At 44.7% G+C, this 26487-nt stretch overlaps 4 protein-coding genes and 1 long non-coding RNA gene across 11 annotated transcripts in view; 2 read left to right on the forward strand and 3 right to left on the reverse strand.

The window, feature by feature from the left end:
- Positions 1–365: 365 nt before the first annotated feature.
- On the reverse strand, positions 366–7029 carry LOC129186570 (uncharacterized). The gene is made up of 3 exons (XR_008572253.1): positions 5598–7029; positions 5218–5377; positions 366–1589 (listed from the first exon to the last, which is right to left on the reverse strand). It is a non-coding gene; the product is annotated as an uncharacterized LOC129186570 (long non-coding RNA).
- LOC129186564 (protein phosphatase 1 regulatory subunit 15B) lies at positions 5683–9573 on the forward strand. 3 transcript variants are annotated; one of them, XM_054784944.1, is made up of 3 exons: positions 5683–5838; positions 5933–8026; positions 8234–9022. In XM_054784944.1, the coding sequence occupies exons 2-3, from the start codon at positions 6440–6442 to the stop codon at positions 8435–8437; spliced, it is 1791 nt and encodes a 596-aa protein (XP_054640919.1). In that variant the 5' UTR covers positions 5683–5838; positions 5933–6439; the 3' UTR covers positions 8438–9022. The 3 variants fall into 3 exon arrangements, 2 of the variants coding, with proteins under 2 accessions (XP_054640919.1, XP_054640918.1); XR_008572252.1 differs by adding an exon at positions 9058–9573 and having other exon boundaries at positions 5705–8026; positions 8234–8961; XM_054784943.1 differs by having other exon boundaries at positions 5705–8026.
- Positions 8943–9856, reverse strand: LOC129186568 (achaete-scute homolog 5). Its single transcript, XM_054784950.1, has 2 exons — positions 9814–9856; positions 8943–9656 (listed from the first exon to the last, which is right to left on the reverse strand). Exon 2 carries the CDS (start codon positions 9552–9554, stop codon positions 9189–9191), a length of 366 nt encoding a protein of 121 aa, XP_054640925.1. The 5' UTR covers positions 9555–9656; positions 9814–9856; the 3' UTR covers positions 8943–9188.
- A 142-nt stretch (positions 9857–9998) lies between these two features.
- On the reverse strand, positions 9999–13949 carry aldh4a1 (aldehyde dehydrogenase 4 family, member A1). The gene is made up of 15 exons (XM_054784945.1): positions 13790–13949; positions 12883–12976; positions 12700–12792; positions 12574–12621; positions 12359–12514; positions 12142–12291; positions 12008–12082; positions 11752–11939; positions 11617–11690; positions 11362–11558; positions 11248–11295; positions 11028–11180; positions 10841–10962; positions 10659–10777; positions 9999–10596 (listed from the first exon to the last, which is right to left on the reverse strand). The coding sequence occupies exons 1-15, from the start codon at positions 13828–13830 to the stop codon at positions 10484–10486; spliced, it is 1671 nt and encodes a 556-aa protein (XP_054640920.1). The 5' UTR covers positions 13831–13949; the 3' UTR covers positions 9999–10483.
- Positions 13950–14346: 397 nt separating this feature from the next.
- Positions 14347–26487, forward strand: part of LOC129186562 (E3 ubiquitin-protein ligase RNF123) — a 51299-nt gene continuing 39158 nt past the window's right edge. Inside the window, exons 1-18 of one of the 5 annotated variants that reach the window (XM_054784936.1) lie at positions 14347–14737; positions 16029–16145; positions 16227–16311; positions 17157–17236; positions 19176–19273; positions 19337–19391; positions 20999–21084; positions 21168–21254; positions 21331–21398; positions 21690–21815; positions 21893–22007; positions 22078–22182; positions 22267–22392; positions 22455–22547; positions 22633–22706; positions 22777–22894; positions 25305–25404; positions 25487–25548. In XM_054784936.1, coding sequence (XP_054640911.1) covers positions 16064–16145; positions 16227–16311; positions 17157–17236; positions 19176–19273; positions 19337–19391; positions 20999–21084; positions 21168–21254; positions 21331–21398; positions 21690–21815; positions 21893–22007; positions 22078–22182; positions 22267–22392; positions 22455–22547; positions 22633–22706; positions 22777–22894; positions 25305–25404; positions 25487–25548 — 1560 coding nt within the window. In that variant the 5' untranslated portion in view covers positions 14347–14737; positions 16029–16063. The other 4 variants (XM_054784933.1, XM_054784935.1, XM_054784934.1 and 1 more) reach the window with 4 other exon arrangements.

Here is a 26487-nt window from a genome sequence, read left to right on the forward strand (position 1 = left end):
TTGATGGTAATATTCATCCTGTCCATAGTAGAGTTACATTACTATTACTATTAGTATTACATATGGATGTTTCTATTACAACTCTTTCTACTATTATCTTTATTCACACTATAGCTCAACCAATATGGGATTTTTGGGGCCGATACAGATACTGGAGGCTGAAAAACGCTGAAATCCGATATATAGCCAATACCCAATATATTGGCCAATACAGTGTGAAAAAGTGTTTGCCCCCTTCCTGATTCCTTTTTTTTCATGTTTGTTACACTTAAATGTTTCAGATCATCAAACAAATTTAAATATTAGTCAATGACAACACAGCTGAACAGAAAATGCAGTTTTTCAATTAAACTTTTTATTATTAAGGCAGAAAAAAATAATCCAAAGCTACATGGTCCTGTGTGAAAAAGTGATTACCTCCTAAACCTAATAACTGGTTGGGCCACCCTTAGCAGCAACAACTGCAATCAAGTGTTTGTGATAACTTGCAATGAGTCTCTTACAGCGCTGTGGAGGAATTTTGCAGAATTCTTGTCATTCAGCCACATTGGAGGGTTTTCCAGCACAAAGTGCCTTTTTAAGGTCATGCCACAGCATCTCAATGGGATTCAGGTCAGGACTTTGACTAGGCCACTCCAAAGTCTTCATTTTGTTTTTCTTCAGCCATTCAGAGGTGGACTTGCTGGTGTGTTTTGGATCATTGTCCTGCTGCAGAACCCAAGTTGGTTTCAGCTTGAGGTCACAAACAGATGGCCGGACATTCTCCTTCAGGATTTTTTGGTAGACAGCAGAATTCATGTTTCCATTAAATCACAGCTAGTCTTGCAGGTCTTGAAGCAGCAAAACAGCCCCAGACCATCACACTACCACCACCATATTTTACTGCTGGTATGAGGTTCTTTTTCTGAAATGCGGCATTACTTTTACACCAGATGTAATGGGACACACACCTTCCAAAAAGTTCAACTATTGTCTTGTCAGACCAGAGTATTTTCACAAAGGTCTTAGGGATCATCAAGATGTTTTCTGGCAAAATTGAGACAAGCTTTAATGTTCTTTTTGTTGAGCAGCGGTTTTCGTCTTGGAATGCAATCACTTTTTCACCTACGGTCATGTAGGAATAATAAAAAGTTTCATTTCAAAATTGCATTTTGTCTTCAGTTGTGTTGTCATTGACTAATATTTAATCTTGTTTGATGATCTGAAACATTTAAATGCCACAAAATTGCAAAAAAAAAAAGAAATCAGGAAGGGGGCAAACACTTTTTCACTTGGCCGATATATGAACTAAGAGCATTGATATACACAGGATATTCATGCTGTATAATTCTTTTACTACCCAAAATACGATTCAACAAAAAGAAGCAGAAGAATACTAAATCAAATAAGGAACTTTAGTTAGTAACACTGTCAACATAAAGACATGGCACTCTGTGATTTACTTTTAGGTGTTGCCACAAATTTGTAGTATTCTTTGCTTTGCGGGTGCTGGAGTGTTGGTTAACTTGCACACTGCAGATGTTGGTCTCTAATGTAACACCTGTTGAGTCTTTTATGAAGTGGCTCCACACCTTCCTCTTCCCCTCTGCCTGTGAAATGAAAATATATACAGTAAGTGCATTTTGGCCATTAGTAGGGGTGTCACGAGACAAGACGGGATTTTAACATTAATTTTAAGAAAGTACAATGAAAAAATAAGACTGGACAAACTTAATGTCCCACAAATTGGCACTAAACGATATCACTGTTTACATTTTTTAGACCAAATAAACCATGCATTTTCTATGCTGCTTATCCTCACTAGGGTCGCCTATATGGAGCCTATAAATTCATTCATACTGTCTGTTATAATTATCTTATTTTATTTCTGCAATGAGCCACGTACCGCAGATGGCCCCCGGGCCACATATTGGACACCCGTGCGTGTTCCTCCAGGAAGGCGGGTGCTAGTGTGACTGCTTCACAATCAAGAGTTGGCGATCCTGCGCGGCGGATACTTCACCATCGTGGGCCGCTTGCATTTAATCGCCGACTAAATGCATGATCCAAAAAACACTTACTGCCTTTCGCTTTTAATGGATACCCTACTTGCTAAATATCGCGACCGTGCCGCTAATGTGTCAGTTGAGGTGTGTTATGAAGCGGAGTTATATGGTCGCCACGTTACGCCTTCATGTCGGACACACACAGCGGGCAGCCCCGGTGCCTCTCCGGAGGTCAGGAGTATAGAGCGGAGAGAGCCACTTGCTGTGGCCGCCGTGGTGCATATATAGACCCTTTCCAAAAAATTAGAATGTCATGGAAAAGTTGTTTAATTTCCATAATTCCATTCAAAAAGTTAAACTTTCATAGATGATAGATTCAGGGCCCACAATTTAAACGATTTAAAGTATTTATTTGTTTATTTTTACATAATTTGGGCTTCCAGCTCATTAAACCCACGAAAACAGGAATTCAAAAAATTAGAATACTGTGAAGAAATCAGCCCAAATTTTGCAGGGCATGAATGTTTTAAACTGAGTGTCACACACTAATCATCTACTAAACTCAAATCACCTGCACAGGCTTCCCCAGGTGTCATTAAATTGCTTCAGTTTGGTTCAATTGTCTCAGTTGGGTTCAATATGGGGAAGAGTGCAGACATGACAACTGGCCAGAAGACCATCATTGATACCCTCCATAGGATGGGTAAGCCACAAAAGTTCATAGCTAAGGAGGCTGGTTGTTCACAGAGTGCTGTGTCCAAGCATATCAATGGAAAGTCTAGAGGAAGGGCAAAATGTGGCAGGACAAGATGCACCAGCAAAAGAGATGACCGTGGGCTTCAGCGGATTATCAAACAGGGAAGATTCAAGAATCTGGCAGAGATCCAGAAAGAGTGGAATGAGGCAGGAGTCACAGTTTCAAAAACCACCACATTCAGACGCATCCGGGAGATGGGCTACAACTGTCGGGTTTCTCGGGTCAAGCCACTTTTGAACCTGAGCCAACGTAGGAAGCGTCTCCACTGGGCCAAGCAGAAGAAGGACTGGACTGTTGGCCAGTGGTCCAAGGTCCTCTTTTCCGATGAAAGTAAAGTGTGCCTTTCATTTGGGAATCAAGGTCCAAGGGTTTGGAGGAAGACTGGTAAGGAACAGAACCCAAGCTGCCTGAGGTCCAGTGTGAAATATCCACAGTCCGTCATGATTTGGGGTGCAATGTCCGGTGCAGGTGTTGGTAAACTCTGCTTTCTTAAATCCAAGGTCACTGCAACAGTCTACCAGAATGTTTTAGAGGACTTCATGATTCCTTCTGCTGAGGATCTGTATGGAGATGCAGATTTCATCTTCCAGCAGGACCTGGCCCCTGCCCATACCGCCAGAAGCACCAAAACCTGGTTTGATGCCCATGCCATCACAGTGCTTGACTGGCCAGCCAACTCAGCGGACCTAAACCCCATTGAGAATCTATGGGGTATTCTCAAGAGGAAAATGAGGGGCACCAGACCCAACAACAAAGAAGAGCTGACAGCAAGCATCAAGGAAATCTGGGCTTCCATAACTCCCAGGCAATGCCACAGGCTGATTGCTTCAATGCCACGTGGCATCGAGGCAGTGATTAAGGCAAAGGGATTCCCAACCAAGTATTGAAGATTGACATATCGTTTTGAAAGTAGCATATTTTGATTTGATGTGATCCTAATTTCTTTCTTTTTTTTCCTGCAAAAACTGAGAAGTAAATGGTGATTTCTTCACAGTATTCTAATTTTTTTAATTCCTGTTTTCGTGGGTTTTATGAGCTGGAAGCCCAAATTACGTAAAAATAAACACTTGAAATCGTTTAAATTGTGGGCCCTGAATCTATAATCTATGAAAGTTTTACTTTTTGAATGGAATTATGGAAATTAAACAACTTTTCCATGACATTCTAATTTTTTGGAAAGGGTCTGTAGTTGGACAGCTATAATGAAGGGTGCAGACAAGTCCGAACAGTTACTTGTTTTGATCTGATAGATGTAACTTTGATCAAGTGTAGAATTACTACAGCGTCTGCTTGGATATTATTAACCCGTGCGGCAGATATTCAATTTCAATGGAAAAAACATCCACGTCACTCCCTGACGCTAGCGCTGGGAACACCGAGGTAGGTTGGATTACAACGTTTAAAGTGTGTTAAGTACCAATAATGCCTTGCACACTGCCACTACCATATTACGTTTATTAGAATCATTCGTAGTAGCTATGCCATAGTTCACAGTCTGATTGGCTTCTGACCGCCCTGTTCTCGCGAGACAGCCTTTCTTCAAACAGGAACTCTTGTGACACGAGACCTCGTGACACCCCTCGTAATTAGCATAGAATTGGATACAATAGTTGACCATGTTAAAACAAAAACACGTGGCTGCATTCGGCTGAAAATGATAAAACATAGGTTAATGTGAGTTTCTTTTTAAACTAAAACATGTTATGTTTATAAAAGGCTTATTCACAAAAACACCTTACCAATGTCAATTAGCCAAATTCACTAGCGCTTGAAAAGTTCCAACTGCAGCCACTGATTATTTGCAAACAGCTCAAAAACAAATGCTGACGCAAACATTAAAAAGTGGGGAAAAAAAGGCGACTGCAAACAAAATAAGAAATAATCAAAAACAGTTACTATGCTTAATACAAGGGAGTAAACTACATTTTATGTGATAAATATAGCTGCTTTATAAACATTTAAAAACATCAAATTACAACTAAATACATTGCTTGTAACATTTTCAAAATGATTATAATAAAGACATTAACTTGTGAATGTATGAGCCCCTGTAAATTCTGCATGGAATTATGAAGTGAAGTGGGACGTCTTACATTAATGATGCACATGGGAGTTCATATATCTTTATTTCACTTTAAAACTGTATAATAGTCTTAGATAATGGTGGACATGTGGATTAACAGTTGCATCTATCTTTGTATATCTTACAAAGATAATTTACACAACTTTAAAACCATGTATAATAGTCTTAGATGATGGTGGACATGTGGATTAACAGTTGCATTTACTGTATCTTTGTTTATCTCACAAAGATAATTTACACAACTTTAAAATGCTGTATAATAGTTAGATAATGGTGGGCATGTGGACATTAAGATGCTGTAATACGCTCTCTAAAACTTGTGTGAAAAAAATAGGAAAAATAGCGCGGCACTAAAGTGTAGTGTTATATTGTTTTACAAAGACACATCTTACCATGGTGTAAAAAAAACAGTTTCTCAAGTTGTCTCCTCTGCTGCAGCCGAGTGAGTGAGACCGCTGCACCTCGCTGGTCTGTGTTTGTGTGTGAGGGGCCAGGTACTGGGGTCGGACAGGGAGCAGCACAGAGAGACACACAGGAACGGAGCAACAGAATCTCCACGCAGCAGAAAAAGTTAATACATCGGTTACATATTCACCGATGTTGATAAACTAATATATATTGACTGCATCATAGTGAATTTCCCTGCTGTGGGATTAATAAAGTACTACTACTATCATACTATGTACAAGTAAAAATATCAACTACGTAATGTATATGCAAAGGATGCCAGCTGGATGTTATATCCACGATAAATAAATATCACTTTACTTACTTCATGCCACTGGCAGCATGCAGCAGAAGATGATGACGTAGCAGAACACTCGCCTGTGTGTTGTTATGTAACAGCAGCTGGTCGATACGCTTTCCTGTGGTTCAGTAACACAGCGACGCTCCCCGGATGTCTTTTTTCGCTTTTAGGCTGGCAGACGATCCCAAAAGTTTCTGATGAAATCTCACTCTCGACGGACGGCAACGACTCTTTCGGTGAAACTTTGCTCTAGAAGGCTTCTCCAGTCAGTATTCTGTCAGAAAGAACTGTATTGTTTTGTAGACGACACAAAAACTAACACCTAGTCTTGTGGTGTGGGATTTTTTTTTTTTTTTTAGTAAATCGCCGTTGCTCGGGGGCCCGGCCGTTGCCTCGCTGCTAACCTGCTAACGTGCAACGCAGGACAGCTAGCTGCCCGCTTTCTGGAAGAAAAAGTACATCACAATGGCTCGATTTTTGTCGTCAAAGTTAAGTGTGCTCCGTCTATCTACGCTGTCCAGCTCCCCCAACGTCTTCTCCAAGTTGTCGGCTAGAAAGAAGTCCAATCACCGCTCACAGCGAACCGCGGCGGAGCTCGGCTGGGAAAGCGACGACATTTCTTGGGTTCCTCTCTGTTCCGATGGCCGTTGTGCTGTCCAGTCAGTGTAAGGACAATGTCTCCGTGGACAGTCTAGACTTTATTTTTCCTCTCAAGAAGACGTTTTGGTGCTGCTGCAGCCTGCTTTCGAATGACAGCTGTCGCATTAGCCGCTAACCTGCTATAGCTCACGTTTTCTTGAAACCGACGGAAGTTCCGTGTTGTATGTGGAGATCATCTCAGTTTGGCACCTTGTAGTTTGTAGAAGATGTTTGGAAACAGGGCTAACGAGGGACAGTTACCGTGCGGGCAGAGCTTGTCCTCTCCTGCCGGCCTCAGCGTGGCCTCCGCCGGCCTCGAGAGTCAGGAAAGTCCGTGGATCGGCCTGCTTTCCGTGCTGTCCAGGCCCGCGCTATCATTTCTGCACAAATATCTACCGGGTTTCACCCGAATCCCCTCGCTGGCCGACGGCAGCAATATGAACAGTTGTCTGGTTGATGAGCAGGGGGCGCTTCTAGGACAGCTGGTGATGCCGCTCAGTCAGCACCCAGTTTGTCCTGCCGGTCTGCTGGAGCCCAGGACCGCTACCACTTTGTCCTGGCTGAGCGGCGAATCACTTCGTGAAGTCGACATTCACCTCAGCCACCAACCCGAGGCCACACACAAGTGTTCTTCTGGAAACCACTCCTTGTCCAGTCAGGACATGAAACCTGGCGCAGGGACGGACTGGTTGCGGAGCAGAACATGGTGGAGCAGCTTCTTTGGAGGCGACATGACCCATGCAGTATTGTTATCCCATTTGTCCCGGGCTGAATTGGGGACAGCCCACGTTAGTCCACAGCGAACCACACTGGACACAAAAGAATCACATGGCATGTTGTTGCTAGACGAAAACGCTGGAGTCCACACAGAGGACACTGCTAACAATGACCGAGTCCAGAACAGAGGCTGGTCTGCAGTAGACCACCAGGTCAGCATCGGTGCTGCTTGCTGTGTGGCGGGCCTGCTAGCTCGGGATCAGGACAATGGTTATTCCAGCTTGGAGGAGGAGCACGCACATGTGTTGTTGACCACGCACGCACCAGCAGGACCCTCTGACACGACGGAGGAGGCGGAGTCTGAAGAAAACGTGACACAGGGTGAGAAAGAAGGAAGTGAGCCTGCAGTGACACCCCACCATTGCCAAAACAAGAGCATCGCCTTCATCATGGGCTGCCCATGCAGTGACGACGACGTCAGCAGCCAATCAGATGATGACGACGACGACGGCTTTGACAGTGAGGGCTCGTCTGGTCTCTCGGACTCCACCGATGAGGACGACGAAGCCTCAGACTCGGACGGTCCACTCGATCCGGAGGCGGAGCGTCTCTTGACTTCCTTGTGTCGGAGTCGCGACCCCTACAACCTCCGAAACTTCACTGCCCCCCTGCACACGGGCCGCACGCCACCACACTCCCTTCCCGCCACCTCGCCTCCTTCCTCCACTCAGTCCACCCCGGCCTCCTCCCCCAACCTCACCCCTGCTGCCGCTCTCTCTCTTGCATCCTCCCCGCCATCGGGACACGACACTTGGGACGACTCGACATCGGCCAGTGAGGTGGACGAGGCAGAAAGCCTCCGCCTGCTCAGCTCCTTTGCCTCATCAGACCCCTACAGCCTCTTCAACTTCCAGGCCCCCATTGGGACCGCAGGTTCTGCTCAGGGCAGGACAGCCTCAAAGGCGCCCACTCGGCTCCCACGTCGTAAGGCGCAGTCGCCACCTGCGTCCAGGAAGGAGGAGAACGTGGAGAAACTGGACAGCAGTTTGTCAGAACTGTCCACCTCCTCTGGTCTGACCCTCAGAACTGCCAAAAAGGTTAGTTTAGACTGTTTTACTCTTTCCTAATATATTTAACAATCCTTCACCTGTACTGAGGGTTCATAGGTCATCGCACCTGCTGGTGTGGGTGGGACTGACCTCAGCCAATCAAAGATGAGTCCTGCTGTGGAGATTTGTCGCCTCCTGGTGGGCAGAATGGAATAGAACAGCTTTTATTCTGAAACTCTTCTACTTTCTGTTCAGGTGCGGTTCTCTGACCGCGTGGAGGAGTTCTTTGCCAGCTGTGGCGAGGAGGAAGAGGACCGCAAGGGTCCGTGGGAGGAGCTGGCCCGGGACCGCTGTCGTTTCCTGCGGCGATGCCAGGAGGTGGAGCTTAGCATCGCCTACTGCCTGCAGCCTCGGCACCGCCGCTTGGCGTACCGCCGCCTCGCCACCCAGGATGCGTGAGGACGCACGCGGCTCACAAGCTTGTTTGCCAACTTCCATTGCGCCTCAACGACCTTTTGAACTGTGCATGTGGCAGCACGTTAGCACCTTGGCTGGCCCCCCCTCTTCCCCACCGCTGAGGACCCACCTGATGATCATTTCTCATTCACTTCAACTTTGACCTTTTTTCTCTTTGTTTCTCGAACCCCAAAGTGGATGTCCAGCGTGGGGGTGGGGGGAAGGGGGTTGGGCCTGCTCGGTCATATGACTCAAAGGTCATTTATAGTATTGAAATAGTATTAAAACATAAGATGTTTCTATTTTACATACAGTGTATATGTCTACATATATACTGTGGGTATGTATATGTAAACATATTTTTAAAGTGATTCAGCTTGAAAGTGTGGCTGTCAGCTGCTAACCTTTGACCCTGTGTACCATTTGGTTTGCGTGTCAGACAGAAAGCGAAGTAGACAGGAAGTAAGACTTCAAGTGACTTTCAAAGGACAAGGACTCCAATGTTAATCCAAAATGCTTTTATTTTTGTAAGGCATCATCTTCCTGTGTGTGATGTTTTGCTGATAAAATAAATATTCCATAACAGTGTGCTGCTTTGCTTTTTTTTTTTTTTGTCTTCCTAGCATGAAACCCTCAACCGTGACGTCGCTCCTTCTCAGTATGTCAGCCAATAGAAGTTCAGCAGCAGGTGATCCAGGTAAAACTACTTACTGTATGTAATGTTCTTCTACCAACTCCCACACGTTTGTTTGATTTATTTAGTCAACACTAGGCAGGTCAAAGTCTCTTGTTGGGATCCTGTGGACTCGTTTTCTAGCACCACCAGCAGGTCTCGCAGGTACTTGATGTAGCTGATGGCAGCTCGCAGCGTCTCCACTTTGGTGAGCCTCCTGGTGGCGCTGTAGGCTGGCAGGTGTTGCCTCAGCCTGGCGTAGCCCGCATTCACGCACTTCACCCTGCTCCGCTCTCGCTCGTTGCGCCTCTGGACAAAGGCGGGATCCGTGGGACAGCCCAGGACCTCCAGAGGACACCTGAGGACTCCAAGGTGCTGGTGGGGGCTGCTCAAGAAGGGCAAGAGTACACGGGGTGGGTCCTTCAGGGGTCCTTTGGCGAAGTCCATGCTTGCTGGGTGATGGATAAAGGGGAGGCTGCTGTCCTCGCAGTGACCAGCAGAGGGAGACTAACTCCACCACAACTCAGACAAGAAGGTGAGAAGGAACGTCTGCAGTTCAGAAACGTAACATAACTACATCATATACTGTATACAAATAACACAATATAGTTTTAAAATGTATGCAAGGTAGTGCTAGCATATTTTTTCTTTAGTTAAAAAGACTGGTGAAAGTGTGTAAATTTGAAGATGCTATCTTTTGACTCACCTGCTGTTGTGTTGTAGGCTCTTGAAGGAAGCTTGCAGGGGTTACCTGCTTTTGCCAGCTGAGGCTCCGCCCCCCCCCCCCCCCCCCCCCAGTTTGTTTGTTTGTGTGTGTGTGTGTGTGTGTGTGTGAGTGAGAGAGAGTGTTAACATCTCGACTCAAAGATGCAACTTAGGCGTCCTCCACTTCCTGGTGACTTTTTCAGTCTTCTTGCACATCAAATACAAATTACTGTTTGTGCGTTTTTCTTGACACACTTCCTGTGTCGGCCTCTCATCAGCCCCCACGCTCTGATTACTGTTTATACACACACTCAGGTAACCCGAGCTGCTGTGTAAATGTTTCCAAGGCAAACATCACATAAAAGTTTGAACTTCTACGCACAAGCCAACTGGTCATATTTGTCATTTCATATTAATTTAATATTTTCTACTGTACAAAGGTGTCAGATCACAAAATCATTGTATAAAATTAAAGTTCAGCAGTATTGATACATGTTAATATTGTTCTATAATTCCAACTATTTTATTTTGACAGTTGTCTGAAGTGATTAAACTTTCCACTTAAAAAGCCCACGTGCACAGACGTGTGCTTTGGAAGACGTGCACGCCGCTTGTTTACATTCACAGTTCAGTGCAGAGTGGACGGCGAAGGGGCGGGGCCAAGCCGCCAATCATTCCATGTATGGATACTTCCACTCAGAGAGCGGAACGTGCGTTTCCTTGACGACCTGCGGCGACGTCCAGCGGAGGACGTAGTGTGGACCGCCAGGTTTGTCGTTGGTGCCTGGAGCGGGGAGAGGTAGTGTCAGGATCACGCCTGCCGCTTCAAAACAGGAGTGGTCTCACCTGAAGCCCTGGCCCCACCAAATGGCTGCTGGGCCACAATGGAGCCGGTGGACTTGTCGTTGATGTAAAAGTTTCCGGCGGCGTTCCTCAGGACTTTGGAGGCCTCGTCGACGACGCTCCTGAGGTCACATGTCAGGAGGTGAAAGGTGGGCGAGTGTCACGGCTGCCACGAGAGGGCTTACCTGTCCAGAGCGAAGACAGCGCCTGTGAGCGCATATGGCGACGTGTGGTCAATCAGCCGTAAGACGTCCTTGTAGTCGTCGTCAGGGTAGACGTAAACTGACAGGAGCGGTCCAAAGATCTCCTGCGGCACACAAAGACGTGAGCCGGAAGCAAAGCGGGAAGGCACGGGACGGGACAAGACTGAACCTCCTCCATGATGGCGTCCTGAGGGTCTTTGGTCTGGATCACAGTGGGCTCCACAAAGTAGCCTTTGGAGTCGTCACAGTTGCCCCCGGCGATGATTTTTAAGTTGGGGGAGGTCTTGGCCCGGTCCAACCAGGTCTTGATGCGGCTGAAGGACTGCAGGAGCAAACAAGTCATGAGTACGCGCACCTGAGAAACGCACGTGCAAAGGTGGCGGCGGCACCTTGTGGTCGATGACGGCAGAAAAGAAGGTGCTGAAGTCTTCTACGGGCTGAAGAAGAAGAGGTTAGAAGGTTCTGGTCCACATGCAGCAGCACCTTTTGAGGACAGCACTCACGTCTCCCACTCTGACTTCTTTGAGGACGTCCACAAGCTGCTGTTCGACACGCGGCCAGAGGCTCTGCGGGACGTACATCCTGGAACATGCAGAACACTTCTGCCCGCCGTACTCAAATGCAGAGCGAACGGTCCCGTTCACCACGCTACGCACGTCCGCAGACTTGTGGACAAAGTGGAAGTTCTTGCCGCCGCACTCTGAGGACGATAAGATGAGACCAGGAACGTCAGAGTGTGTTTTAAAAGTTCACCTCACCTCCCGCCAGTCGAGGGAAGCTTCTATAGACGTCCAGGTTTTGTGCCACTTGTTTCCACAGCCGCTTGAAGGTCCTGCAAAGATCCGAACGTCAGCTTGTTGCCGTGCAGATGCGGCGTCCTGCTCGGTCCTTACGGAACGCTGCCAGTGAAGTTGATTCCCGCCAGATGCTCAGACACCGTGACGGCATCTCCAAACACGGGCCCATCGGCCGGAAGGAACTGGACGATGTTGGGAGGAAGGCCGCACTCCCTCAAGATGTTGTAGACGGCGTAGCTGGCAGACATGGCGGCATCGCTGGGTTTCCACAGGACCACGTTTCCCTGTAAGAGGTCAACGCCTGAGCCACAAAACCTTTGGGTTTGAAGAAATCCCTTCCCAGGAAACTTACCATAACGGCCGGCGTTCCCGCCAGATTCCCGCCAATCGCGGTGAAGTTGAATGGCGCCACTGCGGCGATGAAGCCCTGGCAAAGAGAAAGGTGTTGAATCGAACCCAACAGGTGGTGCTTCACACGTGCAATACCTCCAGGCCACGGTAGAGGGCGCTGTTGACGCTTCCCTCAGCATCCAGCGGCTGCTGGGTTTCCAGTTCCACGGCGTGTTTGGCGTTGAATCGGAAGAAGTCGATCAGCTCAGCAGCCGCGTCGATCTCCGCTTGCATCACCGTTTTGCCCTAGAAGCCCCGAACACACGCTCAGCGGCTGTAGCGTGCTAACTATAGCTTAGCATCTTCCGCTTACCTGTCCAACCATGGTCTTAGCAAGGACTTCCGCTCGTTTGGGTCCACTAATGACATCGGCCGCCTTGAGGAGAACCTGAGCTCGGTCCTGGACAGGTTTCAGATCCCACTCTCTCCGCGCCGCCAGCGACGCCACGATGGCTTTGTTGATCAGCTCCTGCACACACGCTAATTAATGACGCTGCAGCGGCGCCCAACGCTAACCATGTGGCTCACCTTGTCGGCATAGCAAAACTTGGCCACCTTGTGAGCGTGATTGAACGGCTGCAAAGGAACAAACACCAGTAATAGATTACACTAGTAATTACAGCAAGGGATTACAATAATAGATTACACACTCACACATAGCTGGTATCTGACATCGCTGGTCCACACGTGTTCGTCTCCAACCACGCAGGGGATCTCTTCGGTGCTCGTCTTCACATGCTCCAGTGCCTGATGCGCACACACAGGTATAAACATTCATTCATTCATTCATGTTCAGGGTGAGCTGGAGCCTATCCCAGGAAAGGCAGGGGTACGAACCTGCAGCAGTTCTTTCCTTTCCACACTTCCTCGTTTGAAGGCAAGGATGGGCTCATTCTTCACTGACAGCGCAGTACATGCAGAGCTTTTCAACCTGAAAACACAACATTGGCTCTTATTTTGAAAGTTCCTCGCTCAGCAATGTGCACACTGTCCCTCAAGGTGCAGGTCTTTCGTTGGTGGGTGCCAAGTCCAACACGAAGTGTCTCAGTGGTGATAGTTTCATGCATGAATGTTAAAAAGTGACAGTGAACCTTCACCTTTTATCTTCATGACTTATTAACTTGCTTTGTCAAACACAAACTCAAGGTCACCGTGCAGCTGCTTGTCCACGTGTCTTGCGGTCTGATGTGTCCCACTGTGGCTCACAAACATGCTGAGAAAGTCAGACATGTTGACGAATTCCTCCTAGTAGGACACATTCCATTTGGAATAATAACATGACATGATAGGGTAGAGGAATAATACTAAGTCAAATATCCGTCATAATAACGATGGAGTTCCAGTGTGAGAAGGGCCACTTTAACTGTACTGTCCTTTGGGAAAAGCTAATTAGCTTAGCTGCTGAACACTGACTGTTGGACCGTGCCAGCACCTGTCAGTTGGCTACAAGTGGTCCAAGTACGTCATGTGGCCTATAAAAGGTAAACAAATATCTCCATGAGACAAATTAACGTTCATTTAGTTCAGCGGAAACACGCGCAGTGTAGTGAATGAGCTAACAAGTGTTGTGACTGCGTTAATTGTTGAAAGTATTACCATACACAAGTGTAGCATATTAGCATACATATGCACCGCTAGCATGCCTGGCTCACGCCAAGCTAGGTTAGCATTAGCTCAGCCACTTTCTAGGAGAGGCGACCGTGCCTCTCTAGTCCACTTAAGTCAGTACCGGGGTGCCACCTACCCCCTCCACGACTGACGCGCCGCTGCTGACACACGCAGCATGTTTCCCGACCAGCACACAAAGGCTACTAAACCACTGATGGTACCGCCTCCGACTACTTAAAGCCAGAGCACGGTATGGACTGGTACCACCTCCCAGTTGGACCGTAGTCCGCCGCGGTGCCTTTGAGACTGTGACGTAACAGTGGGCGGGTTCTTTGCTGAGTCACATTTTCTGGTCCAAGATTATATTGTGGTATATTGTATAGCTTGATGGAAACATAGATCCATCACATTACATTACAGACATATAATAGTGATCTTTCTGGACGCTTTGTAGTTCTCAGCACCCATCGCATGACCATGAATTCTCACGATACAAGCGGTACATCACAGAGACGGGCTTCATGGCTGACCAATCACAGGGTACGTACACTTAGAAGCTGGAGAGGCACAGCTGTTTTTAAGTCGCTGTCAACTACTGTCGCCACCTGATTGGCTGCTTAATACTCAGAGCCAATCAAAAAGCAGTACTTCTTCTATAACGGTAGTTATGTCTAGGTTTTAAAGTTCTGTGTTGTCCGGTTGTGTGGGTTGCAGTTCACGCCTTGTTTGAAAGATTAATTACATATTTTTTTAGGCAAGACTCAAGCATTTAAGTGAAAACAAATACCAATCCGATTTATGGCCCCATGATACAGACCAAACTTTCAATAGTTTACTTGACTTGACGCCGCGGATAACGAGTGTCATTCAAACAGTATTTACCGTAAACTGGGGTTGAAAACTACGTTTTTTGCGTTCGCCTTTCGTGAACGGTATTTTTTGACCCTCATCGAGTGCCGTAACTCCAGAGGCGTTGACAAGACTATTGTGGTCAATCTGCACACGTTCTGTCATTTCGACTAAATCATTAAAAACAAGAGGGAACGGCTGACACCGGACTGGATAGGCGAAACAGGACAAAGTGGTGAGTTTCAGTGTCAAAAATGTGACGTTGGTTGTTTGATGACGCGAGTTTGCGAGCTAGCTAACCGCAGCTAGCCTGTTAGCTAGGAGATACGTAGAAGAAGACTCTGGAGGGAAGATTCGTCGTTTTTGTTGGTGTGTCTCTTAATCTGTCATCTACCGTAATCCCTATGTGAGTCCAAGAGATGTGCCTGGCCAGGTGAGCTCAAGGCTTTCGTTCACGCTTAATTAGAACCACTATTTGGTTGTTCTTGTAGTTAAATGTCAAATGTCCCTTCAAGTCATGGAAATGAACAAACTAGCATATGTACTGTAAAAGGAGATTCAGTTGAAGCTAATGATGACGATGGCGTAGAATTAGTACTGCACCATTTTGCAAAAATGGGAATTTCTTGCTTAGAATGGAGGTCGCGTTTCAGATGGTACGTTTTTTTGTGAGTGTATACACACACACGGTCAGAGCCATGTGCTTACGTTTTCAAGAAATCACAATTATTAGATAATTATTATTATACTCTTCACGGTCTTGGTGTGCTTTAAAGCAGTGGTTCTCAACTGGTGGGTAGGGACCTAAAAATGGGATCCATTCTGGGTGGGTTGCAGACAGCGAGTGAAAAATTACATTTAAATACGTTGCACAGTTATAAGTGGAATATATGATTTTGTGGTCGTATTCGATGTAATTTTGATCATATAAATTGTATTTTTTTTATTTACATTATTTGTATTCATGAAGTTCTTCCTCATTTCCGTCATGTTCTTCCTCATTTCCTTGACAAAATGCCCTAATAGATTCCTCTAAAATGCACTTTGGACATCTAATTATATGCATTAATGTTAAAAATATGACAGACGAGTTTAAAAAAAACAAACAAATTTGCTTGATTAAAATAAATATAAAAAAGTAAAAAAAAATGACCTAAATAAAAGTGTAAAAATAATTAAAAAATTAAATAAAAACTTAAAAAGTGTGAAACGTAATATAAAAAAAAAGACTTGGATAAAAGTGCTACAAAATAAATGAATAAAATACAAATGATTTAAATAATAGGCCGTTTGAGAACCCTTGCTTTAAAGAAACTTCCAATGGTCTTTCTGCGGTTGTTCATGTGATGTTCCGGAAGGACAGTTTATTGACAGGGGGCCTTTCTTAAAATAAATAATAATTAAAAAAAAAAAAAACTGGAAATAACCCATCACATCAAAAACGTAACAGGCTCACTCACTCAACAGCACAATCATGCGCTTGATAAATTTTTGTAGCTGTTTGTGAAATCATGTTTGCTTTGCAGTGGTTGTGAGGGTCAACTGACTCCCAGCAGGCAGCATGAGCTCCAAAGGTGGCGGCACCGCTCTGAGCCGCCGCAACTACCGACTGTCTTCGGACATGGACAAGCCGAGATCTACCGGTGAGTGCGAACGTCGCAGCCTCTACGTCATGTCGCACCTCATTTCTTTTTTTTTTTTTTTTTTTTTTTTTTGTCTGTCAGGTATTGTGAACGAGAAGTTGCTGAGTGACTACTTGCATCACGTCTTTCCGTCCAGCAAGCAAGGACCTGCTCTGGCCTCCCTCAGGTATCTTCCTGAAAACACTGCCAGGGTTTGCTGTACAGTGAAAGCAGTAAAAAAAAAAAAAAAGAAAATACAAATTAACTTTCTTCTGGTGCTTTTTTCTGTCTTTTTTTTAATATCACAAACAAGACGGAGCCGTCTGTGAGTGTTTTTAGATGGGACACAGCAGTACCCGCTGCTCGTCGAGAAGAGCAATATGTGCTTTCACAGTCGCCAAAAGTCTGTCAGCTAGATTTGTTGCGCGTTGCTTTTTTGAAAAAGAGTATCTAGAGGGGCCTGATTGCTTGCTAAATTCTTTTTCGCTGGCAGAGCAGGTGCGTTATAATGGGTTTATGAGCGAGGGCGAACAGGTAACGGCAAATCTGTATGTGGCGGTGCAAATGTATAAAACACTGATGCTGTTACCAATGAAATAAATAAACACACCATGACAGCAACAACTGCTTACAATACAACAGGGCAGCATAAGGGGGTGTGACTTGGAATACACGGGTGACGTCCCCCGCCTCTCTTACACATTGTCCGTGTGGGTGCCCTTCACACAGAACAAACATCCACGAAAAATCCATAAGATTACTGGCTTGAAGAGGCAGCGTGAAAGAGGCTCAAGTTCGTCAGTGAGCTGACCTCGATTCTCCAGCCTCATGTTACCAACACTTCTATTCATAGACACCCTCCCACACACACACACACACACCCACACACAGAAGTTGTTTGGATGAAAAAGCTTTTATTTTGAAATGGTGTTTTGGTGTTGCTATGGTTCCTCATCCCTGGCAGATGTGACAAGAAGATAAAAATAAGAAGTCCTCATGTTGGGTTTTCATGTGTTCTCTTCTCGTCTCCAGGAAGTCCTTGGCCTTCCAGGATGTTGGTACTCACCTGGAAACGTTGTTGTGTGAGGGAGAAAGCGCTGAGGACAGTGCAGGTACGTACTGTATGATGACAAAGATGCAGAGTGGGGGGGAAAAATAGGGCTGTCCAAACTTTTTCCAGCAAGGGCCACATACTGAAAAATAAAAGGATGCAATAAGCTAAGAAGTTATGCCTGTATTAACTCATTCAATCCTATTTTTCAAAAGACAACCCCTTCAGTACCGGCCATTTTAGACGATTTTGACTGATCTTTCAAGGCACACAGAATATTGTGTTCTATGGCTATATCTACATGGAAGCTACCAAAAGAAAGATTAGACTCCCGTCTTTGATCAGAAAAGAAAGTTTGTTTATACCTTTTTCCGTTCTTTAGTAATTAGCAGTAGAACGTAGGTTAGTTTCAGGAAAATATCAGTTCCCGACTAGAAAAGGGGAGAAAACCAGCTTTTTGTGAAACGATACATTTCAAGCTTAACTTTCACTTTGACACAAATATTTTTTGCTTTTGTGACAGCTCAAAAATCTAAACTATACCAACACAATACAAAAAAGGGGTTGTTTTCCATCAAAACAACAATTTATTGACAAATATAACACCAAGAACTATTTACAATTTTCACATTTGGGCCTGAACTATGTGTGTGCACGCGTGTGTAAAATGTCCCTACAATGGTGAAAAAGCCTATCAACTTCACTCTTTGCTTCCCCCCCCTCCCCCATTTTTCATGTTTTTTCCCCAAATATTTCAACTTTTTTCTGAAATAGTCTTTGTAAATTTTGTTCCCATAATATTTAGACTTTATGCCCATAATATTATACATTTTTCCCCAACCTAATTTTCCTAAAATTACAACTTAATTTTGTTTTGTTTGTCATATTATGACTTAAAAAAAAAAAAAAAAGAAGTAACATTGTTTTTGTTGAATATTTCAACTCTATGCTACTAAATAGCATTATTTTTCCTCGGCTTGCGGCTTTTTTTTCTCTTAATATTTTCACTTAATTCTCGTAAAATTACATCTTTTTTTTTTTAATTTCCAACTATTTAAACTTTCCTCTTGTAAATTTTCTTCTCGTAAGAGTATGCCTTTATTCCCATAATATTTTGGCTTTATCGTCATTATATTAACTTTTTTTTCCCCCGACCTAATTTTTCAAAAATAAACCTTTTATTTTCTTTTGTTTCTCGTAATATTACGACATTTAAAAAAAAATGTTTTTGTCTTTAATATTTCAGTGCTATGCTACTATTTTTCCGCATAATATTATGAGTTTATTCTCGTAAAACTTTTTTTGGCATTAGAATAAAACTTTTTTCTTTTAATATTTTGACTTTATTCTCGTAAAATGACAGCAGTTTTTTATTTTTTATTTTCCAGCTATTTCAACTTTCTTCTTGTCATATTATGCCTTTATTCCCATAATATTTTGACTTTTTTCTCCATATTATAAGTTTTTCCCCAACCTAATTTTCCAAAAGTGACAACTTTAGTTAGCTTTGTTTGTTTCTCATATTACAATTAAACTAAAAAATGTCTTTGTTGTCTTTAATATTTCAACACTATGCTAATCAAATGACCTTATAACATTACAGCGTTTTTGTCATAAAATTGAAAGTTTTTCTCTTAATATTTTGAATTTATTTTTGCATGTTGCATGTCTTGCTGGTGTTTTTTTTCCTTGTTAAATTCTATTTTTGAATGTTCCGCAGACCGATTTTAATAATAATAATAATAATATTATTATTATTAATAATAATTAATAATAATAATAATAATAATAATCATAATAATAATCATAATACAATAAAATTTTAAAAAACAGTTGTGTTTTGCAAATCCCCCCTGGGCTACATTTTGGACACCCCGGGTGTAAAATGTAAATACGCTTTATGAAGTGACATGTGAAGGTAGAACACATGTCAAGTAGAGCCATCCTGCCTCCTGCGGACACGTCTTCTCAATGCTGATTGCCTTTCCCGCCTTGTCCAGACCAGCCCGTTGAAGGTCGTCTGGGTCCCCAGCCGGTGGTTCTGGACCACACCAGCGGCTTCGAGGGTCTTCTGTTTGTAGACGACGACCTGCTGGGGGTATGACGCCACTTCTTTATTCTTCTTGCACGCAGATGATTGACGTCCTCTCCTCAACCTTAGGTGATCGGCCACAGTAACTTCAGTTCCATTCGAGCCACCACCTGCGTTTACAAAGGTAAGCCTCTCCTTACGTGCCGATCCGTGTTAGGACGGAGAAGATAGAGGATGAGCTAGGCTTCAGAGACTGGTCTTACTCTCAAGGGCTGCTGCCAGACTCTTGAGGACCTGATTGTGCCTACAGGTGTAGAGGCCTTGTGTGAGGCTGGTCCTACAACTGGCCAAGATGTGTTTGAGAGTCGCTGAATTTGGGCAGATGACACAGGTTGGGTCCTCGCCATACCACTGGTGAAGTTTTTTTGGCGATGGGAGCACATCATATGTTGCTCTTATGATGAAGCTGATGTTTCTTGCTTCCGTTTCCCAGAGCTGCCTCCAGGTGAGCTTTCTCCTCTCCACGCCTTCCCACCTCATCCATTGTCCCTGCTTGGCAAGAGAGACAGCCTTTGCGCTTCTTTCAACCTCCTCCTGATAGCGCACCTCCTCTACCATCATTTTCCTCCTTTGTGATGCTGAAGCTTTGTGCCAAGTTGATTTATTGACTGCAACGCCAAATCCTCCTCTTTCCACTGGACATGTCCCACAGTGTGCTTCAGAGCTGACGTAGCGTGCTTTACTGCGTCCAACGGTGTCCATTTCCTTCCCGTTAACAGAGGTGGTGCAGCGTTGCTGACTGTGAGATCTCTGGAGTCATCTGTAGTCTCACTTTAGAGCACTTGTATTCTTCAGTGAGGCTCGTGATGAGTAGTTCTCCTTTGCCGTAGATGCTGATGTTGGTCAAGCGGCGTGGGACCCCAAGCCACTTCTTCACATACAGAGTTATGTTTCGCTCCATCTTCTCCACCGTTGTTATTGGGACCTTGTAGCTCTTGAGGGGCCACATTACCCTTGGGAGAAGTCCAAATTGTAGGCACCAGAGTGTGAGCTTCCCTGGCAGCACTGTCTTGTTGATGATGTCCAGACTGGTGGTGATGTCCTGCCTTATTACCTGAACCTGGTCTTTGTCCCTGACGCTTGCATTGTATTATCTACCCAGGCTTTTGACGGGTTGCTCTGACACCATCGGTATTGGGTCGTCACCAATGCAGAACCTCACTTTTTCACCCTTGAATACGCTCGAGTGCTCTCACCTGCTCATTTACTTGCATTACATTATAGTACACCTCCATGAACGCATCTACTGATTGTTGCAACAACATGGCTCTTCTCTCTTTTATTACCATTGTTCACTCGCTACGCGGGAAGCTACCAAGCTACACAAGCAGGGCTCTCCAAAGATTACTGTAATAGTTAACAGTTTTTCTTTTTAGGAAGTGTAACAGCAAGAGTGTGAATGATGAAAGTAAAGTTTGTTATTGTTTGAAGTGTAGTATTAAGAAGAGAAGAGGCTTTTCAAGCTCTGGCGTCTCCTTGGCATTATGGCTAGCCACAGGCTGGACTGCACTGTATTTTTTTTTTTAGAGTAGATGTACAACTGTGCAACAACAGTTCTACTTCCTGTCCCTCACGTAATATAATGTGTGCCATGTGGGAACTCGGGATCCAACTGAAGCCCCCCTATTTATGAGACGGTGCTGTTACCTTCAGCTAACTTGCGAGGGATGAGCGATCGTGTGATGCTTTATTTGGATTGGAGGGACACTTCCTGTTTTTTGGCGTCTGCAGGGAAATGGGCGTACGAGGTGCTGATATCCTCGCAGGGTCTCATGCAGATTGGATGGTGCACGCTCAGCTGTCGCTTCAACCAGGAGGTGAGCCACCCTCACCGTGGCGTTCAAATCCTCTGCAGAACCACCGCAGAGTCTGTGACGGTGTGGCTATGACTTCCTTTTAGGAGGGCGTTGGTGACACCCCCGATTCTTACGCCTACGACGGGAACAGAGTGCGCAAGTGGAACGTGACCACCACCAACTACGGGAAGGTGAGCTCAGACACAGCCGGCGTGGGGGTCATGTGACTGTTGCTGTTGTTGCTGATGCTCGTTTGCGTGGTCCCAGTCGTGGGCGGCGGGGGACATTGTCAGCTGTCTCATCGACCTGGACCAAGCCACCATCACCTTCTGCCTGTGAGTGACTCCACCACCTCTCACATGCCAGTCCACCACAAAGCTCCTTCGTCCCCTAGTGGGAATGTTTGCACAGTGGAAACTTTGTGAGCATCATGAATCCGTCCCAGGAGGTCCGACTCTGACCGAAACAGAGTCCATTTTTCCCTGAAGAAATCATGTAAATTAATCAACAATTCATCCTTTCCAGAAAGCCAAAAATGTTAACACAAAGCATTTTATCATTTGTATTTTCTGAATTTCAATGTGCTTTGAGAAACTTAGCACAGCTGAAAGATGCTTTCTTCTCAGGAACGGACAGTCTCTGGGCACAGCTTTCAGCGACATCAAGATGGGTCCCGGCATTGCGTACTTTCCCGCCATCAGCCTCTCCTTCAAGGAGTCTGTGGCGTTCAACTTCGGGAGCCGACCTCTCAGATATCCTACGGTAGAAACGCAGCGTTGTGTATTTGCCGTGTGAAGCTCCACGCTGCTTTGTCCTTAATGTACTGCACGTATCCCGTGGAAGGCTACCTGCCCCTGCAGGATCCCCCCACTGCAGACCTGATAAAAGCTCACAAGCTGCTGGGCTTCATCAAGAACGTCCTGTCCACTGCTATTGACACGCAGGTGGCACCATGTCGCATCCCAGACACCTGCGCTGGTGGTCCTCCACACTAAAGCGGGTGTGTGCTTGCAGGAGGAGCGTCTGCTGGAGAAGGATTGTTCCCTTTGGAGGCTACATGGAGAACCAACAGTCCTCATCACGCTGGCTCACATCTTCAACCACTTTGCTCCTCTCATGGTCAACACCTCTTCTTACATGTTCCTGCCTCTCATTGCCCTCTAACATATTTACCACCATGTCTTCTTCTCCTTCTGTATTTAGTGTAAAGTTTACCTGGTGGAGGATGTGCTGATGAACTTCCTGCTGGGGATTCTGGAGGGTGGAGGTTCTGTGGATGAACACCCGCTCATACAACAGCTGCTGGACCTCTTCTGGCTCCTCATGGAGGTAAAAACACACAGGATCATGTGACATCAGCATCATTGTAAGCGTGCGTGTGTTGCCTGTAGGACTACGAGGTGAACGAGTGTCTGAAGCAGCTGATGATGTCGCTGCTGAGGGCCTACCGCTTCGCCCCCATCATCCCTGACCTGGGCTTCCAGGTAGGAAGTGGATGTAGTGGCTGGTGTGTGTGTGTGTGTGTGTGTGTGTGTGTGTGTGTTCACACGCTTCCTGTTGCTCTTACAGATCCACTACCTGCGCCTGACCACCGCCATCCTGCGCCACGAGAAGTCCAGGAAGTACCTGCTCAGCAACGTCCTATATCCTTGTTAGAAGATCACACCGGCGTCACGTGGTCCCTCACTTGTGCCTTCCTTAACACGGCTTCACATTCGACGTGCTGCGCTCCGTCGTCTTCTTTTACATCAAGACGCCACTCAGAGTGAAGGAGGCGGGGCTAGAGGAGCTCATTCCCACCACCTGGTGGCCAACGCACTTTGATAAGGAGGTCCGTGCGTGTGTAACACATCCTCAACATGAACTACAGTGTATTTGGCCAAAAGTGTGGGGAGACAGCTGTTAATCAGAGATGCTTCATATCCATTCCAATCCACTTTATTTATATAGCACATTTTATCAACACTGTTTCCAAAGTGCTGCACAGACTAGTAAAACCATAAATAATAAGTAAAAGTACAAATTACTACAGAGAAAACTAAAAGATCAAATAAAAACAAAGACACTTAAAACAGTAAAATATTTGAAACAAGAAGTCAAAACAATAAAAGCAATAAAAGAAGTAGGTAAAAAATAAATAAGTAAATTTAAAAAAACAAAACAACAAAAAAATTAAATAAAACAAACAAAAAAGAATAAGATACAGAGGACCACAAAACTCATGCCACAGAATAAAAGTGGGTTTTAAGACGAGACTTAAAGCTTTCAATTGTGGGGGCTGTTTTTACACGAGGGTGGTGAGTGTTCCACAGCTTTGGGCCAACTACGGAAAAGGCCCGGTCTCCCCTGGTCTTAAGTCTGGTCTTAGGCACCACCAGTTGGAGCTGGCCTTCGGACCTCAATGTGCGCGCTGGAGTGTAAATTTGGATGAGGTCTGAGATGTACTGAGGGGCCAGCCCATTCAATGCCTTTAAAAACAAAGAATAAAATCTTAAAATCAATTCTAAAACGCACAGGCAACCAGTGCAGGGAGGCTAAAACTGGGGTAATATGCTCCCTCTTTTTGGTTCCTGTTACAAGCCATGCCGCAGAGTTCTGGACTAACTGTAAGCGAGAGAGTCATTTGTGGCTTATTCCGGAGTAAAGGGCATTAGAGTAGTCCAGACGTGACAAAATAAAAGCATGCGAGGCTTGTTCGAAATGTAACCTCTGTCTTCCCTCCCCTCACCGAGCTTTAAAAAATTTTGAGCCAACCAGACCTTGACGTTGCTTAAGCACTCAAGAAGGGGTGTCAGGGGGGCATGGTCATTTTTTGTAAGAGGTAAGGAAATCTGGCAGTCATCTGCATAGAAGTGATAGGAGATGCCATGCTTTCTAAATATTGTACTAAGTGGGATTAGGTATACAGCAAATAGGATGGGCCCCAGAATTGATCCCTTGGCTTTCCTACTATTAACTGATATGTCGATATTGTCCAGCACGTCACTACCGATACCGATATCAAGCGATACTGATTGTTTTTGGGTTTTTTTCCCTGTGATGCCACACAAATAAACACTGTTTGTACTAAATAAGACAAGTACTGCAATATCCAAAAAAGTTAGAGAAAATGTGCCATATTTATTTGAAACATGTTGTCTGAACCAAATTGTCATTCGAAAAAAACCCTAAAATATCTAATAATCAACAGCAACAACACAAGCTGGAAAGCTGCACAATGTGGCACAAACATCCGTATAAGAACAAAGTGCGAAGTATGCAGTTTGACTCTTGAATACGCTTGTAAGCTTCACTGCTCTCCATTTTGTTGCATTCCGCTGGTTTCAGTTTTGAGTTCAGTCGGTACAGTACAGATAAATAGATATAATCATTGTCTTACAGTAGTAGTATTTCACATCGGGACGAGGGGGCGCAAACCTTTCCCCAGCAGTGGGGGCATGACGGAAAATAATTGAGAACCACTGGAAGTAAGGAAGACTGCTTACTCAAAACACAGCATGACCAACAATATTGTTGGGTTTTTGAAACAAACCTCTGTGAGCCATTTCCCTAATCTAATAAAAGTCCATCGAGTAAACGATAACATTGGAAAAAATGGGCGTGTAAAATACTTTTAGGGTAGGACTAATCATTTGACATGGTTAGAGATCAATTTGTGCTGTGATTTATAATATATGACATTTTTTTTAACAAACTCTCTTAAGCGCCATAGTAATTTATTGACGATCTCTAGTATAAACAACCAGCGGTTCCCGTGCAAGCTGCCCGCACAATGACACAGCAGTCCCGGCACAGTGAGGGGGACCTACCGCTGTAGCTATGGAGCCAGATTTACAACATGAAACTTAACTTCACCACAGTACGGCGTGCACATGTCTGCATGGTGGAGTTGCGTTCTCTTCGTCTTGCTGGTGGCAAGATTCGAGTGGCAAGCAGCTTTGAGGCGCATTACCACGCCTACCATGATGGAGTGTGGCCCAGAGTTACGAACGGTATACGGCAACCGGATCGGCCCGATCTCGTGGCGGAAGCCGACATGATCAGATCGTCAAAATACTGCGGATCGGCTCCCGATCCTGAAGATCGGATCGGTACATCCCTAGCCGATACCCATCCGATATCTCATTTTGTGTAAATATTGTCCAATAATATGATCATACAATCCTACTGTGAATTATTCAAGCTGCCAACTGTGAGGGAAGACTTTGGGGAAAGATCATTATCTGTTTTTCCCCTTTCAGGGCAAAGATGAGCGAGAGCCCAAGGCTGAAAGTTCTGATGAGCGTTTGAGGCGGCGAGCTTACGAGCGAGGTTGTCAGAGGCTGAAGAAAAGAATCGAAGGTGTGAGCGTCGTTCCTTATTCCTTGGAACAAGAAGAAATGTCGCGCTTGCGCCTCTTGATGAGCTCTTTTTCTCCCCCTAGTGGTGGAGGAGCTGCAAGTGCAGATCCTCAGGCTGCTGCTCAACAACAAGGACAAAACCTCGGTAGGTGCACCTTTTTTATTTGTCACTGTCCATGCTATTGGCATCTATTTCACAATATAGGATCTAGCATGTCCTTGCTAGCTAGCCACCAGAATGCTGATTTACAACAACAATCCCCTACTATGGATACACACACACAGTAATCTAACTGTATATATGGCTTGCTGAAAGTATCCATACTTTTTATGACACATTTGGAATTTTTAGCTCCCTTTTTTTCTCACATTTAAGTTTAAGTTGCTATTTGAAATAGGAATTAAATGGTGACACTAAATGCTAAATCGAAATGTGTAATCTAAATTTAAATGCTGTAAATTGTGAATATATATATATATATATATATATATATATATATAGTTATATCTAAATGGTAAATCTAAATACGAATGTAAATCTTAAGTATACATTTTACAAAATGTTATGTATACAGTACATGCTACATATAAATGTTATATAAGAATAAAACTAGTAACGATTAGGGATGCTCCGATAAGGGTTTTATGCTGCCAATTCTGATACCAATTTTCCATGAGTGAAATCAAGCAAGACTGATCACATGGATTAACAGGGTTTTTTGTATATTTACTGTATATAATATATGTGCATGGCTCAGATCAAGGGTACCCAAGTGTTACATTTTGGGTAAAATTTCAAACTCGTGGATAGACCTTGGTAATGTTATCAACACAAACTTCAAACATTGCAAAACACACACCCAACATACCAGAGCTCGAGACATCTTCCATTTCCCATAGCAACCCTCCGAAGTTCACTCTTTTTTAAATGTGGTGTACATAACTCGGTGTACACTTTGTGCCGTTATCTCTGCATAGATTTGACTTTTGTTAGAAAAGTAACTTATATTTGAGAGAGTATCATAAAGTAAATAAAAACAAGTGACAAGTCTAGATCTTGAGTTAAAGCTCTGAAAATATGGCA

This window comes from Dunckerocampus dactyliophorus, chromosome 8 (assembly GCF_027744805.1).
Source record: "Dunckerocampus dactyliophorus isolate RoL2022-P2 chromosome 8, RoL_Ddac_1.1, whole genome shotgun sequence".
Classification (NCBI taxonomy): Eukaryota; Metazoa; Chordata; class Actinopteri; order Syngnathiformes; family Syngnathidae; genus Dunckerocampus; species Dunckerocampus dactyliophorus.